At 42.4% G+C, this 14961-nt stretch overlaps 1 protein-coding gene across 1 annotated transcript in view; it reads left to right on the top strand.

Moving 5' to 3' along the window:
* The window catches only part of PRKCI (protein kinase C iota), a 163021-nt gene that overhangs the window by 89351 nt on the left and 58709 nt on the right, over positions 1 to 14961 (top strand). The window contains exons 7-8 of the mRNA XM_077488002.1: positions 1330 to 1384; positions 12240 to 12298. Coding sequence (XP_077344128.1) covers positions 1330 to 1384; positions 12240 to 12298 — 114 coding nt within the window. The remainder of the gene's footprint in view (positions 1 to 1329; positions 1385 to 12239; positions 12299 to 14961) is intronic.

The following is a 14961-nucleotide window of genomic DNA, read 5'->3' as shown; positions in this document are numbered from 1 at the left end:
CTTTATGGCGACTTAAGGGGTAAACAAAAAAAGTTAACCCTGCCGCTTGCCCTTAAATAAAAAAAAAAAAACACACCTGCTTGGTGCCCGGAACGGCATGTCCTGGGCTTTAGGCAATATGATTTGCGCACCCCTGGCTATGTGTTTGAGCCATGCTGCACTGGATCTTTTATATTCTGAACCTTCCAGTATCAATGAAGTTAAGCTGACAGATCACAGTACTTGATAGTACTACAGTATATTTTGTGTGGTCCTCTTTTCCCTGTATTCAGTGCTGGTTAGCGAGCAGTTTGATCACTTAAAAACCAGGCCGAAGGATGGATTCTCACGTCTGTGTTTTATTTTCGGCACAGTAACAGTGCAAGGTGCATTTTGCTGAAAACCACAACAAGGATTTATCCAGCAGAGTATGTTAATTCAGTCCACTAAAATGCAGAGATATAAATGATGTTCATAGCCTGCATCACACAGGCTCTTCGGCACTGGCAACACCTGAGCTTGCCTTCTCTCCTTCTCTCATTATTCTGCAGCATTTGGCCTATGGAACTTGGCATTCAGTAATTGGCTAGGAGTTGCCAGTTCCAGAATAGCCAACATGATATTGGCTGTCTTCATTAAGAAAGAAGAGAAGATTGGTGGGAGGTTTTGTTTTATGTTCAGTGAACATAAATACCTTGCAATTGCCCAAAGCAAAACTTCAATTATATTTATACTTTGTATACAATGAAGGAAATTAAGGAATGTGATTATTTTAGTGGGTGATCACACAGAAATAATGCAGAGAGTTGAAGCTTGTGCCCTGAGCACCAGCCAGGGCCTATAATTGCTTTAATTTAGCTCTGCTGATATTACAAGCTAATACCTTGCTTATTGGTAATTTTATGCTTGGTGCTTTCATAAAATATTCACTAGCCAATTTCACTGATGGATCCTTGTTTGTTTAGCCCTCATAAGAGGCTTTCACAGACAACCATTTGAATTAATTGTTTATTTGTAGGTCAATCCAACAGTTATTTGTTATAGTGGGAACTACTACAAACCATGTTATTTGTATGTGAATAATTTGTCATATTAATGTGAACAAAGCTTTAATTTTGAATATATATATGAAGTTTTCATTAGAGGCATCCTGGATTTGATATGCTGTAGAACTGTTCTGTATAGTCGGGTGTGTGCATAAACAATTTACTCTAAAAATAATTGCATTTAATGCATACAGTATATCATAAGCAAATGTCTAGTTAGTATGGATAAATATTACTGTTCTTTAAGTCCAAATGAAGAAAGCATATATTTGCAGAATGTCAGATGCCGTTTTATTACTTGCAGGAGCCAATCATTCCAATCGATCCACCACCTGTACATCCAGAACATCAGGAGCAAGGTAATATATTTGGCTGTAATTTGGGTAGCCTAAGCACTTAAAATTTTCACAATGCATAATGAATTTGTAAATATTTTCTGTATTTTTTTATGGACAGGACTAAAGCTGGCCATACATGGATCGAAATTCAGCCAGTTCATGTGTGGGCAGGTCGATCTATTGATCGACTTGTGTACAACCAGCCTGCTTGAAAATCATTTTCTCTCTTCCTATAGCCGGCAGTGCTGATCAGCATAGTCTGATGGCAGGAAGTCTCCCCGCTGTCAGAACACAATAGCTCAGTTGGAGGGATTCCCCTATCCACATCAAATTTGTGGATGGCGAAATCAAGTCACTTTCTCTTTCATTCAATCCACCGATTGAAAAAAAAAAAAAAACTCTTGTGTATGGGCCAGCATAAGGAACTAAAATACATGTATTGTGTTCATCATGCTTTACAGGACACAGACTTAGTATTTAATATTTATAGAATAAAACCAAAGAAAATCCTGAGCTCAACTTACTGACCAGCCTGCAACCAACCAAATTGTCCTGTCTAACAGTATGCGTTAAAAACAGGGGTTTAGCTTGCAAACATTTGAAAATGCATACGCAAACTGCAGAGCCACTTCACGGCACCCCCATATTACCTACAGTCCTAATGCAAAGTTTTGAGAGCCTCCATAGTAGAAGCACATGCATTATAATGGATAGGCAGAGGGCAAGTGAACTTGGAGGGAGCCCAGCCCTCCTTAAAGGTACACTGAACACCCAGCATATAGCACAATGACAACAATAGTGTCCAGTGCACCCCTCACAAGTATTCCAACAGTACAAATGGCCACTGCCCCCACCTATAACAGGCCTTTGCAGCAAGGAGCACATGTAAGGGTGGCGCCATCGGTTTTGTTTACATGTGTTGCACTTCCATGTGTTCCTTGCTGCAAAGGCCAGTTATAGGTGGGAGCAGTTGAAATTTGTTGAGTTGTAAAATCAGAAGGTTTTTTATCTGAATACATTCTATGCAAAAGAAAAGATAAAAAGCCTTCCGTGTGCTGCAGCCGTCCCAGCACCCCCTAATACTTTCCCGAGCCCCATTTCTGTCAAGTGATATCCATGATCATCCAAGACTCTCCCTCCTGATTGGCTGAGACACAGCAATGGTGTCATCGGCTCCTGCTGCTGTCAGTCAATCAGGAAAGAGAGGGGGCCGGGCCACAGCTCCATGTTTGAATGGACACAGGAAGCTGTGACTTGGCTGGGGTGCCCCCATAGCAAGCTGCTTGCTGTGGGGGCACTCGACAAGAGGGACCCGAGAATAGGAGTATCTGGGCTGCCCAGTGCAAATCCACTGCACAGGGCAGGTAAGTATAACATGTTAAAACAAGACTTTACAATCGCTTTAAGGGCTAAGTTTACTTTTTTGAATATGTTACATGTTGCACCTGTATTTAGGGTGTAATATATCCTCTCCCTGAACCCACTGTCACAATTTAAAAACAGTGCTCCACCCATATTGCCATGTCATTCATTCAGTTTCCTGAGAATTAATAGATTACAAGTACCGTCAGCTATTGTGGCTGACTTGTAATTCTCGGTGAACTACGAGGGCACTGGTGATCAATCAGCTCTTCACCACAGTGTTAATTTTGATGTAAAATTTCCATTTAGTTTTAGTCATAGTCTTTTGACTAAAATGCCGTTATAGTCATCTGAATTGTTTGTCTTATTTTACGTGACTAAAATCTCTAGTACATTTAGTCAACTAAAATCGAATGGGTTTAGGTATAGTGATTGTAAAGTCTTGTTTTTTTTTTTTCCTCCCAAAAATAACAAACGTACAGCTTGCTATGGGGGCACCTGAGCCGAGTCATAGCTCCCCGTGTCCCTTCGGACACGGAGCCCTGGTTCGGCCCTGCTCCCTCTCTCTCCTGATTGGTTAACTGACTTTGACAGCAGCGTGAGCCCATGGTGCCGTTGCTGTGTCTCAGTCAATCAGGAGGAGAGTCCCGGACAGCTTAGGCACTCGTGGATAACGCTGGAGAGAGATGGGGCTCAGGTAAGTATTGGGTAGTGCTGTGGCAGCTTCTGCACACAGAAGGCTTTTTTATCTTAATGCATAGCATTAAGATAAAAAAAACCTTCTGAATTTACAACCACTTTAAATAAAAATGTATTAAGCATTTCTCTAGAATTGCCAAAATCATTATGTATTCCTGCAGTAAAAATCTAATAACATGTTGTTATTTATGGTATTAAGGGTTGAACATGCACTACAAACGCAGATTTAGCCGTTGTGATATATAACATCTTTATAAATGACATCTTACCTGAATAGATTACCAACATTAAATATTAAGAAATGAACACTGCTTCAATACTAAAAATCCCTGTTTCTGTTCCTGCAAATGTTTTGGTATCCACTTTGCTGCAAGCTTTCTCATTTCCAAGTCGTGGATAATAGCACCAACTCTCTCACATGATATTCCCAGATATGTAGCAATACTTTTGGCTGATATTTGGTGGTCCTCCATTATCATGTCATGGATGGCTTTCACATTTGCAGGCACAGAGACAGAAGCAAGCCTTCCACTGAATTTCTCACTTTCAACACCGAAATGGCCAGTCTGAAAATTGATAACCCAATGTTTAACTGTTTCATATGAAGGGCCACTGTCGCCCAAAGTTTGTGACATTTCATCATGGATCTGCTTCGCATCTTTCCCTTGGAGAAACAGGAACTTGATTATGATCATATGCTCTTCCTCATTGAATTTTTTTGGATGTGCTGTCCTGGGTTGCTGCATATTACTTCTCAGACCTGCTTGCCCTATTTTTGCACCATACTCCATGAGTACCCCATAGGAGATCATCTTCACACATAGCAATGGCAGAAACCAGGCAAATGGGTGCTACAGCAGAAACTCAGTGAATCATTAGCTCTACCAAAGTCTCGCACAACACCCAGTCTCAAAGTGATGAGGCTTCTCTTTCAATGGAGCAGAACCTGATTTTTACACCAGTCTCTGCATCCAATTTTAACTCTTTCACAGGCACACAGCTAGCAGCCTTCCTGACTAAGGCAGACACTTTTGCAGTTCATCAGAATTCATCAGACAACCAATGGCTTTAATACAACCATCGCTGTCCAGGGCTCAAAAAAACTCTAGGCTCCATCTCTACTTGATTTGGATGCCGATATGCCCAATCTATATGGGGCAGACTTGGAAGAGAATGAAGAGGACCCAGTAACAGTGTTAGAGGCAGCAGAAGATTTCTCAATGCCAGGCTTCTATGTATCTGATGTTATGTCTTCAAATAATATGCTTGTGAGTGTGGACATCCTCACTTTTGTTGTGGGCTAAAGCCTTGGCATTGTTACACTTGAATCTCCCCATGTCCATTTGTGTACAAAGAGAACAAAATATTACATGCAATAAATACATTTAACTTCTGCAAGGCTATTTAAAACACCTGAAGGTTTTAAAAAAAAAAAAAATATGGGGATTTGGTCACACCATATGGCTATATGGGGCTTAAGCTCACTTACTGCGTCAATGTACCCCATTATCAGTGGGTCCTACACTATCCATAGAATGGAAGATCCTTTGGGCTGGAGCACCCCACTCCCTCATCATTTCTTCTTATTAGTGTCCACCTGTATTATTATAGGAGGAGTCCTTTAGTTCTCACACATAGAGGTGTATTTCTCCCATGGTTCAGAGAAACAGGATCTTCCAATCTAAGGATAGCGTAGGACCCATTGACAATGGGGTGCTTTGACTCGGGCTTAAATGGGTTGTAAACCCTGGTGTTTTTTTCGGATGCAGTAAGGTGAAAAACCACCTGGCAGTGACCGGCCTCCTCGTTTTACTTACCTGAGCCCCTTCATCTCCTCGGCAGGGACACGCTGTCCCTCTCTCCACGGGGTCCCGACTCTTGATTGGATAGATTGATAGCAGCGCAGCCATTGGTTCCCGCTGCTGTCAATCAAATCCAATAGCATGGGGGATGGGGCCGAGTCTGGCATTCGTGTCTGTGGATGCAAATGCTGGACTCAAGCGTGCCCGCAAGGTAACCTCCTCGGGAGATCGCTTCTCCTAGGGGGTTATCTGATGCGGGGTATGAGCCGCGAGAGCCACTGGGAGACCCCAGAAGCGGATGATTGGTGCCACTGTGCAAAACGAGCTGCACAGTGGAGGTAAGTATCATATGTTTGTTAAATGCCTCGCTGAAGTTAAATATCATTTTTTGCATGTGTGCACTGTAATATTTTGTTCTGTTTGTATGGTCTAATGGCTGCACCATCTTTAATGCATCTTTTAGGTTGTGCCGCCCAAATCTTTGTGTACAAAGAGACCTGCTAAATCAAAAAAAGACATTTCCAGTACATGAACAAATAGAATGAGAAATTTATAGCAGTTTGATCAATCCAGAAAAGATTTTCACCCATCCAAAAATCTGCAAGATTTATCCAGTGGAAAAACTTTTCACAGAAAAGTAGCCTGTTCTGGTAGTAGACTGTGCTGTCTCAGATTCTGCAAATAGAAAGTTTGAGATACAATTAAAGGCCCTCTTTACACTTGGAGGGCCATCTGTGCAACCAGCTATTTCTTCAAATTATGTCTGTCAAACCGCAGCTTACTGGACTAGGGCAATGAACAACCAACATTAACCTGAATTCTGGGACATACTTTAAGCAATTATTTTCTGGACTGCTCTTTTGTGTTTATGCTCCAGAAAAAGTTATGACACAATTTTCCGAATGGCTGTGATTTCTTTGTGCCGAAGGCTGTGACTCAAAGCCTGGTCAGCTGAAGTTGGCTTTAAAAGACATCTCACACATTTGCCCTTTGAAAGAAGGCCTTCTCTTTGGTGAGACACTTGATAAAGTCATCACAGATGTTACAGGAGGAAAAGTGGTTCCAAATTCACTCTTTCTACAGGACCCTATACCTCCTCAGAATGTAGAGCACCTCATCACTCTACTCGGGCTCCAAATTTTAAGCTAAGTTGAGCCCTTCCTTTATTAGCAAGACTTGTCCCACAAAGCCCCCTATTTGTAAGAATTGGGGGGAGGGGGGGTGGCATCTGGTACAGTTCCCAGACCTGTGGGTTCAATTGGTGGTTTCATAGGGGTACACAATTAAGTTCAAAACTGCCCCCTCACCATTTTCTACTCTAAAATCAGCCAAAATCTGCCCAAGGACAGTCAGTTTTGCAGAATGACAAATGATCTCTTGCCCCAAAGATTAGTTGTGCTGGTACCTTCTACAAGACTGGTTCAAAGGACGATTCACAGTACCAAAACCCTAATATCTCTAAGCAAGTACCTTCAAATTCCAAAATGTTGCCTAGAATCTGCAAGGTCAGTTTTTGCCTCTCTGTGACAAGGGTAATAATGGGCCTCTGTAGATATCCAAAAATCCTTTCTGCATATGCCCATTTATCCACCTTATCGGCGGTTTCTACACTTTGCAGTAGGACACCATCACTTCCCGTTTGTTGCACTGCCATTTAGCCTATCCTCTGCTCCCAAGATCCTCACATTTTATGCCTGTCCAAGAACTCAGGGCATCAAGGTCACATGTTATTTTAGATGAGAATTCAGATGCATCAGGCTTTTGGTTTGGTGATCAACTTCCAATAATCTGCTCTCCAATCTTTGCCTGGTATATGTGGGCCTGATTCTAGACACAGTCCAGAGAAGAACATTCTCTTAGAATTCATGCTTGAGACTTACGGTCAAAGCGATATCCCTCCTGAGATTCTCTGAGAATTCTAGGTCTCGTGGCCTCTGTCAAGCTGTTCCATTCGTCAAATTTTATTTAAGATCTCACCAACACAACATCTTGTTGGCAGGGAACAAGCATGCTCCTTCTCTTGACCTACTCGTGCTCCTGTCAAGCCAAGTAAGGAATTTCCTTGCTTGGGAGATCTGCAGCCCAGTCTTAACGATGGGAAAGTTGTTCCTTCCGTATCGTTTGAAAGTAATAATGAGAGATACCATTCTTTCAGACTGGGGAGGAGTGTTCTAATTCCTCACAGTTCAGGGAACATTGTCATGGGTAAAAGCCAAGCTCTCCATCAACATCTTGGAGCCCAGAGCTCAAGGCTAAAGATAGCCTTGGAACACTGGACCCCCCCCCCCCCCCCCTGCAAGGACACCTATGCAGGGTGCACTCCAATAATGCCAAATCTGTAGCCTACATCTGTCATCGAAGGGTCACAAGCAGTCGTGCAGCCTTGAGAGGTGAATTAACTCAGCCATCACTACCTGGACCAAGGGGAATGACTCCTTCATGTTGACATTTTTGACCTGATTTGTCAGGAATGAGGGAACCTATATGTGGATATCCTGGCCTCCAGATTCAACAAGTTACGCCTCTTTTTTTGTCCAGGACCAAGTGTCCTACCATTGGCATCGAATGCTTTGATTCCCTGGTCCCAGTTCAGGCTAGTCTGTGCCTTTCCTTCAGTGTGAATTCTCCCTCACCACCTCCACAAAATGGAGCAAAAGAAAAAACTAGTTATTCTCATTGCACCAAACTAGCCCAAGAGAACCTAGTACACAAACCTACTCTGACGCCTAGGAGACAACTCCTGGCCTTTCCCCAACAGGCCAGATCTGCTTTTCCAGGGCCCTCTATTTCTTCTTGCTTCTCAGTCACTGTTTTTAAAAGCATGGCTGCTGAAGCCCAAGTCTTAAAAGACAGACTCCGAGTCCATCACTCCTACTTGATTAAAGCAAGGAAAGCCACTTCCAGAAAGATCTAATATTATACCTGGAAATCCTTCTTTGTCTGGTGTGAACACTGGGACTTTAATCCCAGAGATAACTGTTTTTTGCATTCTGGCCTTTGTACACTCAGGACTTGACCAGAGCTTGGCCCTATACAGTTCAAAGACTTCTGGCATTGTTCTGCCCTGTCAAAACCTTTATTCAAGGTGTAGCTCCGATCGGGCTCCTTAAGCCAGCTATAGATTGTTCAAATCTTGGCTGGTTCAGCAGGGATCGGCCGAGATTCGAACCATCTATGGGCAGGCTGATTAGCTACAACCGGCATGTCAGATTTTGACATTTTATTATTGCCAGCTGCTATTATTGCCCCTAAGACCTAGTTTTCCTTATAAGGCAATATTGATCTTCTGCCTCCGTGAAGACCACTTCTTTCCATCTTCGTGCCTTACGCCAAAGCTCCCAAAGGAAATGGCTCTTTACTTAGTGGATGTAGTTAGAACCACCAGTGTCAAAGCAACAGCTTCTACCATGAAGATAGACTCTATTTTTCCTACCCTCAGGACCTCTTAAACATCCTGCTTCCACCATTGTAGATTGATAAGACAACAAATTGCCAGAGCTTGCATTCTAAAGCACAAAACTCCTGTGGTTTTACACACTCACTCCACCAGGTCAGTGGGTATTTCCTGGGTATTTTGGCACCAATCTTCTGTTGCCCAGCTTTTTAAGGACCACTTGGCCCTTTGTTCATACCTTTTCAAAGTCCTACCAAGCCCATTCTTCTGTGGGTGCAGCTTTTGGGTGCAAGGTTTTATTGGGCCTGATGCCACAGGTCTATTTGCCTATTTGTTGTCCACCCTTTTCATTCATTGCTTTGTGAATGTCCCAGGGTCTACGAAGCCTGTGACCTTCACTGAAGAATTAAGATAAAAGGAATTATTACTTGTTAATTTTCAATATCTTGGAGTACAGGACACGGATCACACACCCTTCTATTACTGGGTAATTCGGCATTGCTTGCTACAAAGCTGAGGACTCGGCGTGTCCTCAAAAGCTTGTCAGTGTCTAATCACCTGAAGGTACCAGGCTATAACCCAGGATTTTTTATTTTTTTTTACTATTATTTTGTAAATATTCAATAGTGCATATTTAAGTTTTGCATTCTTAAACCCTAAGCTTAGTTAATTATTCGCTAATCTTTGGGTGCTGCATGGGTTAAAGGGGCTGTAAACCCTTGTGGTTTTTTACCTCAATGCATTCTATGCATTGAGGTGAAAAATCTCTTCTAGTGCACCTGAGAGCCCCCTTTTACTTACCCGAACCTTCCTGTGTCGGGGACGAGCACACCCACTCCAGCCTGTGTATCAGGTACTGATTGGATAGATAGCGCAGCCATTGGCTCCCGCTGCTGTCAATCAAATACAATGACGTGGGAGCTGAGGGGGCGGAGCCGAGTCCTGCTGTTTGTGTCAATGGATGCAGCAGCAAGACAGGGGAGTGTGCTTCTCCCATGGGACACTCGAGAAGAGGGTGAGACAGGAGTGCCACCAAGGACCCAAGAAGAGGAGCATCAGGGCCACTCTGTGCAAAACCAACTGCACAGAGGAGGTAAGAATGACAAAAAAAAACAAAAAAACGTTGTTTTCATTACATACCTTATTTTAGACTCATCACGGAGTCTCCGTGCTTCTCTATATAATGCAGGGAGATCATGGTTGGTGCAAGGGGTTGTCGGGTGGTATACATAGTTTTTATTTTTAAAGAAGTTTTTTTTATTATTGACCATATTTATGTGGACACAGTTCAAAAGATGTTATAGTCAATAATGCCAGGACATTATGCATTTTAGCTACCTACTTCATTGAACAAAACAAAAATAGAATGGTTGATTAGACACATATTCAGGCAACAGTACCAAGACCTTCAGATATTAATGAGCACAGCCACATTTTGGAAACAAGTCCTAACCAACTATCCAGATTTTGTGCACTATTTATCCTCTAGGTGTGTCCTGTCTAGCAAGAGGGAATATTAACCACTTGCTTACTGGGCACTTAAACCCCCCTCAGTCCCAGACCAATTTTCAGCTTTCAGCGCTGATGCACTTTGAATGACAATTGCGCGGGCATACAACACTGTACCCAAATGAAATTTTTATCATTTTTTTCCCACAAATGGAGCTTTCTTTTGGTGGTATTTAGTTACAGCTCGGAGTTTTATTTTTTGCTAAACAAACAAAAAAAGATGCAAAAAAAAAAAAATCATGTTTTAATAGTTTGTTATAAAATTTTACAAACGGGTCATTTTTCTCCTTCATTGAAGTGCGCTGATAAGGCGGCACTGATAGGCTGCATTGGTGGGCACTGATGGGCTGCATTGGTGGGCACTGATAGGCTGCATTGGTGGGCACTGATAGGCTGCACTGGTGGGCACTGATAGGCATAGTTAAGGCGGCACTAATAGGCACAGATAAGGCGGCACCGATGGGCACAGATAAGGCGGCACTGATGGGCAAAGATGGGCACAGATAAGATGGCACGGATGGGTGGCACGGATAAGTGGCACGGATGGGTGGCACGGATGGGCACTGATAGGTACCACAGATAGATGGGACTGATGGGCACTGATAGGTGGCACTGATAGGTGGCTCTGATAGGTGGCACTGCTGGGCACTGATGGGCGGCACTGCTGGGCACTGATGGGCGGCACTGCTGGGCACTGATGGGCGGCACTGGGGTGCAGCACCTTTGAGGCAGATTGGGTGGCACTGTGGGTGGCACTGTGGGGTGGCACTGTGGGTGGCACTGTGGGCACTATGGGCACAGACGGGGGGCACTTACTTTTACTTTTAGTTATTCTTCAGGATGGCACTGCGGGAGGCAGGTGGGCACTGGCAGGTGGCATGTGGTGCCTTGCATTGCTGGCCGTGATCGGGACTGATGTCCCGATCACGGCCGCCGGTGATCGGCTTTTTTTTTTCTCCTCGCGCTGTCAGCGCGAGGAGGAATAATAGCCGATTACCGGCTCCGTTCTATCACATGATCAGCTGTCATTGGCTGACAGCTGATCACGTGATAAGGGGTCGGGATCGACCCCTTACACGGATCGGTGATCAGGCGAGTCTCACGGACTCGCCGATCACAGAGCGCGCCGCGCAGGCCGCTCGTAACCGGGACGACGTCAATAGACGTCGTCCCGGAAATCTAGGTCCGTGCTAATGCCGTCATTCGGCAATAGCGCGGTACCCAAGTGGTTAAATCTGCAGTGATCTATGAAGAATTAATTGAGGGGGAGCTAACCAACATTGCCAAATATTCATAAATTCCTTTGCAGAATTCCAAATCCGAGAGGTCAGCTTTTTGTGTATTAACAACCCATAGTTGTCTGGTGGGGTGGGGGTTCGACAGCCATTGTTGTGCTATTCATTTGTGAGCGATGTTTAAAAATCTCAATACTGCTATATATGTGTTGGGTGTAAATAATACTGTGTCTAAGGTGCGTAGGAGACCTACTAAAGGGTCTTGTGGTATAATATTTATTGAGACTATAGTACTAGTAACCTAATTCCAATATCTAATTGGTTTTTGACATCTCCACAGCATATGGATTAGGTCACCTACAGCTCTGTTGCATGATATACATAACCTGAATACATCTCGGTACCCTGTCTCAGTGCGCCTTTTAAGAACCCTCAGTCATGATGCAAGCTGTAGGCTGGTTCTTGGAAGGAGCTGTGCAAATCTCAAAATGCCTTGATGGAGTAATATCAGTCTGGAGCAGTGGGCATTCCCAGGCAGCCTGCATTTACATGTATTACGCTCTAGGTAATGCTCACAGCTGCACAAGACTGAAGTTAAGGCTGGAGTTCCGCTTTAGGCATTTTGGTATCATCATGCTGAATGGCAGCTATTCATATAGATCCTGTTCTGCAAGGACAGTAAGTGGATACCATAGCAACCAGATTTGAAAGTGTGTGCACCTCGAGTTTGAGTTGCTCTCAAAACTATGCAACCTGATAGTAAATGCGGTGTTAAACCAAAGCAGAGGGTAATGCTTTTTATGATGGGTTTTCCCAGCAAATATCATTTACTTCACTAATGAAAGGTTGTAACCTAGAATGTCTGTTTTTTTTAGAACAACCTTTTCGGCACAGGAGTCAGGATAATATGGACCAGGATGGGGAAGAAAAAGAGGTAAATTGATGTAAAAGATAGGTTCTTCTAGATTTATTGTGCGGCTTATCTGCGCCGCGTGTGTATTTTTTATATTTTTTTTATATTAAAGTTTTCTATTTTCTAAGGCTTATGGTTGACCGTTGCTTGTGCAGTGCTATAACATACCTCAAGATGAAAAAGGAGAAATAGACCTTAATGGCACACCGTGCGAAGGAAATTGCACTTTCACTGCTGTATTACAAAAGCAATTTCTTTTCTTCTTGCAATACAGTGATGACCCCTAATCCATACTGTTACATTTATGATCCCATGTCATTTGTTAAATGGGATATATTACATTTTCATGGAGAAGCTTTATCTGGTTGCTAAATTGAAGGTTTGGAAACACTTCAAAAGAAATGCTAATATTTGATTAAAGTTTTAAATGTATGTCATGTTTAATATTGCTATGTGGAGTAAGAACAAGTGACAGGGAGGACTATATATCAGGTAACCCATAGTGACCTGTCAGAACAACCTCCCTCCATTGTAAAATACAAAAATTATAGCATAAGTCGGGTTGCTATTGACAACATGCACCTATTTTCTTGCTCCATTTTATTCTCTGCAGGATTAAGGGAAACGCACTTGTCATCTATGCTTAACTCACATCCATAACACTATGAAGAAGATAATCTATATTATATATCTCTGTTCACAAGCTTTCAGTAAAAATATATGTACAATACCATGCAGAAGTCTTAGGAAAATATAAATAAAATGATGTAAATTAAGAATCCTTTCAGAAATAGCTTATTTTTTATCAATGAATAAAATGATGTAAAAACAGTGAACAGAAGAGAAAATCAAACTAATATTTGGTGTGACCACTCTTTGCCTTCAAAATGGCTTCAATTATTCTAGGTACGCTTGCACACAGTTTTTTAAGGAACTCTGCAGGTAGGTTGTTCCAAACATCTTGGAGAACTAACCACAGATCTTCTGTGAATGTAGGCTGCCCTAAATCATTCTGTCTCTTCATGTAATCCCAGTTACAAAGTTACATAGGTTGAAAAAAGACACAAGTCCATCAAGTTCACCCAAAAAAATAAAAATACAATCCCATATTTACAAACCTATACCCACAGTTTATCCAGAGGAAGGCAAAAAACACCAGAAAAGCATGCTCCAATTTGCTACAGCAGGGGAAAAAAATTCCTTCCTGATCCCCCGAGAGGCAATCGGATTTTCCCTGGATCAACTTTACCTATAAATGTTAGTACCCAGACAGACTTTATGTTGAGATCAGGGCTATGTGGGGGCCAAACCATCACTTACAGGACTTCTTGTTCTTATTTACGCTGAAAATAGTTCTTAATGACATTGGCTTTATGCCTGGGGTTGTTGTCCTGCTGTAGGATATATATATAGGGCCCAATAACAAGCCTCCCTGATGATATGGCATGATAAATAAATATCTGCCTGTATTTCTTCACATTGAGGACTCCATTGATCCTGACCAAATCTCCAACTCAATTTGCAGAAATGAAGCCCCAAACTTGCAAGGATCCTCATTTATTGTACCTCTCTCCAGCCCTTCAATGGACAAACTATCTTTGGCTACACAAATTGTGACTCGTCAGCCCAGAGCAGCTGCCGCCATTTTTCTGCACCCAAGTTCCTATATTTTTGTGGCCAATTGAGTGGCTTAGCCTTGTTTCTATATCCTATACATGAAAATGTATGATCTTAGGTGCAGAAAAATGGCTGTAGGTGCTCTGGACTGATGAGCCAAAATGTAAAATATTTGGCTGTATCAAAAGGCAGTTTGTTTACAAAGGGCTGGAGAGCAGCACAATAATGGGTGTCTGCACCAAATATTGATTTGATTTGGATTTCTCTTCTATTCGTTTAATTTACATTTTGTTAATTGATAAATATAAACTATTAACACTTCTATTTCTGAAAGCATCTTAATTTACTGCATTTTTTTACACCTGCCTAAAACGTTTACACAGTACTGTACATCTCAAAGTATGTCTGCATCCCTACAGGGGAATTTTCCTGGATTAAGAGGTAAAAGGAAATCTCTCCAAAGCAAAGGAGAGACACTTGTCACCAGTACAGTTGTCCCTGATAGATTTTAACTATTCCTGTGACAATTTTTAAAATGTTAGATTTCTTATCCTTTTCTATATGGAGACAGTAGTCACTAGGACCAATAGTAAGGATTTTAAGACCACTTTACCTGTCTCCATCTTACCTTCCCCTGTTCGTCATAATGTCCACTCTAAAGCCTTGTACACGTGATCAGATTTTCCGCAGACAAAACGCCAGACTTTTGTCTGAAGGGTGTTGGCCGGGAACTTGTCTTGCATACAACCAGCACACAATTGTCCAACAAACACCAACGTAGTGACGTACTAGATGGCTTTTCAGCTCTTTGGCACCACCATTTGGGCACCTTCTGCTAATGTTGTGTTTGTTGAGCATTGATTCTGAGCATGTGTGTTTGTACTTTGGACTTTTGTCTAACGGACTTGTGTACACACGATCAGAAAATCTGACAACAGACCGTTGTCCGCAGAAAATTTTGTAACTTTCTGTAAGCTGGGAAACTTCACTATGGATTGCCTGATGTCAGAAGAATACTGCCAGAAGTTATTCATGCAGATTTCAGGGGAAGGAGAGAATGTTCAGGA

This window comes from Lithobates pipiens, unplaced genomic scaffold (assembly GCF_037356315.1).
Source record: "Lithobates pipiens isolate NorthernLeopardFrog02 unplaced genomic scaffold, aLitPip1_a1.2 Scaffold_18, whole genome shotgun sequence".
Taxonomy (NCBI): Eukaryota; Metazoa; Chordata; class Amphibia; order Anura; family Ranidae; genus Lithobates; species Lithobates pipiens.
The sequence above is the reverse complement of the archived record's forward strand: the minus strand, read 5'-3'. Positions and strand labels throughout refer to the sequence as shown.